We start from the raw sequence: 4,084 nt of genomic DNA, 5'->3' as shown, positions 1-4,084 counted from the left end.
GGTCGATAAACAGACCTGCCCTCATTTAATACAAGCTAAAGTTTAGTAAAGTGAGGAAGAAGTGTTGCCTTCTTTCCACCCTCTCTCACTCCTGCTACAACAAAGAACCAAACGTTTCCTCTATTTCTGCTGACAATTTAATTTTTATTATCATTACCTCCACCAGGGAGGTTATGTGTTTGGTTACAATGGTTTGTCTCTGTGCACAAGACTACTGTTAATGGACTTGCATGAAAATTTCAGAAAATGTTGAGGTTGTCACAATGAAGAAACAATTATATTTTGGTAGTGATCTGGATCACCATCCATAGCCAGGATTTTTTTTCTTATGTAGAACACAAAATTACACATCAGACATACATTAATTCAGATAACAAGTTATCAAAACAATGGCAGATGCTCTGGCTTTAAAGAGTTTTCTTTGGATCATTCTAACAAAACCATTTATAATCATAATACCTCAGTTAATTATTTTTTCAGTCAGGTCATCTGGACAGTTTCTTTTTTTATGCTGAAACGTTTCGCCTTCAATCCAGAAGGCTTCATCAGTCAAGGAAACGCACAACAAAACGGATTCTTCCCCCAACAGCTTACTCCAAAGTGGAACAAACCAGTTTTGCTTGATAAGATGGTCTCTTTGGTACGCCCCCTCCTCCATTGCCGGCCCTCTTCCTTTCACCTAAACGAAACGTTTCAGCACAAAAAAAGAAACTGTCCAGATGACCTGACTGAAGAATGTTGGATTGTATACCTGGATTATTGAGCATGGACTTTGTTGTTGAATACCTCAGTTACATTTTCAACCTTAATACTCGTTATCTAAAAAGAAAAGACAAATGGAAATTACAATAGGTTCAAATTGCACATGAGTACAAACATGACTGCGCACAGAAATCATAATTTTGTATTTTTTGCACGGTGGTAACATGTTAGTAACGCCACGTGTTACTTGTTGGACCTGCAAATTGCGTCTATGTTATTATGCCAGTTAAAGTGAGGAAAGTTGTGTTTTTCATGCACTGAGCGATCAGGTGTTTCCTCACTCTCTTATTTTAGATTCTACTTGCAAAGATCCTTTTGCCTGAGCGTGTGCATGAGAGCCCGAGAGTCTATGTTTGTGGGGGAGGTGATGCTGAGCGTTGCACCCTAGATGTCTGAACAGCCGTGATTGTGGCAGCAGGAGCCAATCAGCTGGCAAGCATCATGCCTCCTGGTTCTTAATTGGCTGGATTTCTCAGAGTGAGCAGCTGATACACAGAACCAACACAGGGACACAGTAGTGCGAAAGACAGATAGGAGAGGCAGGGATATCTGAGCAGAATTGTGTGTGTTTGAAATTACCTTTTAGCATCTGAACCAACCGAGCTGAAGAGAAGAATACAGAAGGAGGGAGCTTATTTAAATTTCTCAGTCTATTCCCAGGCTAAAGAGGGAGACAGAGCTCTTATTAAATCAGAGTCTCAGGGAGAAGGAACGGAAGTGTTTTCCTTGGAGAACAGCTCATCTTTTCTCGTGTGTTTGCCGAGTCGTACTGGGTGAAAACAGATGGACAAGATGAACCACAGCTCAGCTGAAGCGGAGGCTGAGACCATAGAACCACTACGTTACCTCAGGTAGGATTCTATTCTATTCTATTCTATTCTATTCTATTCTATTCTATTCTATTCTATTCTATTCTATTCTATTCTCTTTCTTTTTGTTAATTTTCTTTCTTTCTTGACCTGAGCACAGTTGCTGGTTCCTATAACAACTAGAAATTCATGGAAGGTGTGAGAAACTGAGTGCAGCAGGTAGACTGGGGACGCCCACATCTTTTTGTAGCCTTGAACAGCTGTATGTTACGGGCTGATGAAAATATGCTTTAAAATGACAACAAAAGCAAAGAAAATAAAGTTAAAAATATTTTATTTAGGCCACCAGCCTGAAAAAATAAAAAAAGCAATTGCTGTGCTCCAGATAACTTACCGATATGTGCTGCTTTTCTGGTCTTTGACACCATATTTTTATTTTATTGTTTTAATTATTTTTATTTTATTTTATTGTTTTAATTATTTTTATTTTATTTTTATTCATTTTTTTCTGCTCTCTTCTACTCCACTGAAGCTGTAAATTGAATTTCAGTTAACTGCTACCAAACTGGACGTCTTCCGTGTTAATGTGGAATGAGATGTGATATGACACGGTTCTCTTTTTCATTTTTACGGCAGTAAAAGGTCCATGTGGAGAAGGTGTCCTCCTGCTTGCCTGTAAAATAGCTCTTTCCTTCTCATTATTAAAAAATTTAAAATCTAAATCAGAAATACTGACTGGCCCATTTAAAATAATTTGCATAACTGAGCTATTTCTTTAAACTTGAATGCAAACTTGCCACTGATGTATTATCTGAATATTGTAATAAAGTCTCCAAAATTAAGACATTACAACACAGAAATGGGATTAATAGCAGTTTTATTAAAAACAAAAGAAGAATATTGCATTAAGAAATGTTTACATGTCATTGCAGCAACTGCATGAATTTTTTTTTTTTTATAAAATTCAATTATCATTCGGAGCTTACTTTTGACATAATCTAAGTTGACATGCTAGCATTATGATGTATAATAATTGTGAAGTCTGTGGAAATAGGAATATTTTTGAAAAATCAAAATCAACAAATAACATTTAGACAGCTTCAAGCTGAACATTATGTGGTAAAATTGTCACAAAATCATAAAACTTGCTTTAGATGAGCCTTTAAAGGGCTGTTTTTTTCCTCTTGTTTCATCAAAATTTAATACATTCTTATTGTTTAGAGTATATCTTAGATTCTTGTATACTGTTTTTTTTATATATTTTATATATTTGCTATTTTTGAGTGTAACTGGGACCTTGTATACAAAATTTTGTTCCACCTCATGTATCACATGTGATGCAAATGACAATAAAGAACCTTGAACTTTGAACCAAAAAGCCTCAAGTTGTGTCTCTGGAAATAGTTTGCTTTTCTTTTTTTTTTTTAATAAAATTTTCTTTATGCCATATGATTTACTACTACCAAAATGTATCTAATTAAAGATGCACAAAGAGAAAAACATGCTGCCCAGAAACAAATACCTCAAAAATGTTATGCCTGGGAGTAAAAATAAGCAGAAAATTAAAGAAAGCTTCAGAGAGAACAAGAACCCACTGAGTAAAAAGAGCGTAACGCATTTTACGGTTCATCTCACTAATTAAGATGAAGGTTTTTAATACAGTAGTTTCTTGTGGGATAGGGTGAATAGTTTAGGTGGAATCATGGGACTATTTGTAATCATATTAATATAGAAGCCAACTATTGCAGATATTTGTGACAAATATTACCATCATAACCTTAAAAGACACAGTCATGTTAAAATCACACACTTTGGTAGCTAGGTTAGTAAATGAATGCCAGCATGTTTTTGATAAAAAATTTTTATGGCAGTAAGCTTCTTCCTTAGCTGTAGACGATAAGAAGGAATCAAATTTCTCTTTGAGCCCAATTGAGCCCAATTGGGAGTCATTGGACATTGGTGGTGTAGGGCGGCGGTTGGGGGCGTGGCTTCGCCTCATCAGGGCACTGGCTGGTCTTCCTGTGTGGCATTTGCGGTGGGGGTGCTGTGTGTGTGGGGGGGTGCATAGATGGCGTGCTGGGGCGTCTCCGGGCCTATGGTGCGGGGCTCTTGATGTGGGGGCCGGCTCTCCTCAGCTGCGGCTCCCTGCTGCTCTGCCCCTTGGGCTGGGGCCGGCCTGTGGTCGCTGTCAGGTAGATGGTGCATGCTATCTGTGTGTGCCTGTTGGTTGCTCAGGTTGGGTTTTTGGTGGTCCCCCCTCTCTTGGATCAATTTGGGCCCCACGTTTGGTGTGGGGCCCACTCCCCCCGGTCGTGCCCCCCTTTGGCGGGGGATCCCCTTGCCGCCGGTGCATTGGTGGCTCTCGGTGTCTGGGCTGGGTGGTGGGGTGCAAGTCGGTCCGCCCTGGTTGCTGCCTGGCGGGGCCTGGGTGCCCTGGCTCTGTTGGGGCTCTGCCGGGGGGTGGTATGGCCTCGGGGCTTGGGGCTCGGTGTCCATGGCCGGATCTACTTGGG

The 4,084-nt window shown here is 39.8% G+C and overlaps 1 protein-coding gene across 1 annotated transcript in view; it reads left to right on the top strand.

Annotated features, from left to right (window-relative positions):
* Nucleotides 1–1,284: 1,284 nt before the first annotated feature.
* Nucleotides 1,285–4,084, top strand: part of yjefn3 (YjeF N-terminal domain containing 3) — a 70,815-nt gene continuing 68,015 nt past the window's right edge. The window contains exon 1 of the mRNA XM_037674804.1: nt 1,285–1,613. Coding sequence (XP_037530732.1) covers nt 1,546–1,613 — 68 coding nt within the window. The 5' untranslated portion in view covers nt 1,285–1,545. The remainder of the gene's footprint in view (nt 1,614–4,084) is intronic.

Source organism: Nematolebias whitei, chromosome 3, assembly GCF_014905685.2.
Source record: "Nematolebias whitei isolate Nwh7 chromosome 3, NemWhi1, whole genome shotgun sequence".
Lineage (NCBI taxonomy): Eukaryota > Metazoa > Chordata > Actinopteri > Cyprinodontiformes > Rivulidae > Nematolebias > Nematolebias whitei.
The sequence above is the reverse complement of the archived record's forward strand: the minus strand, read 5'-3'. Positions and strand labels throughout refer to the sequence as shown.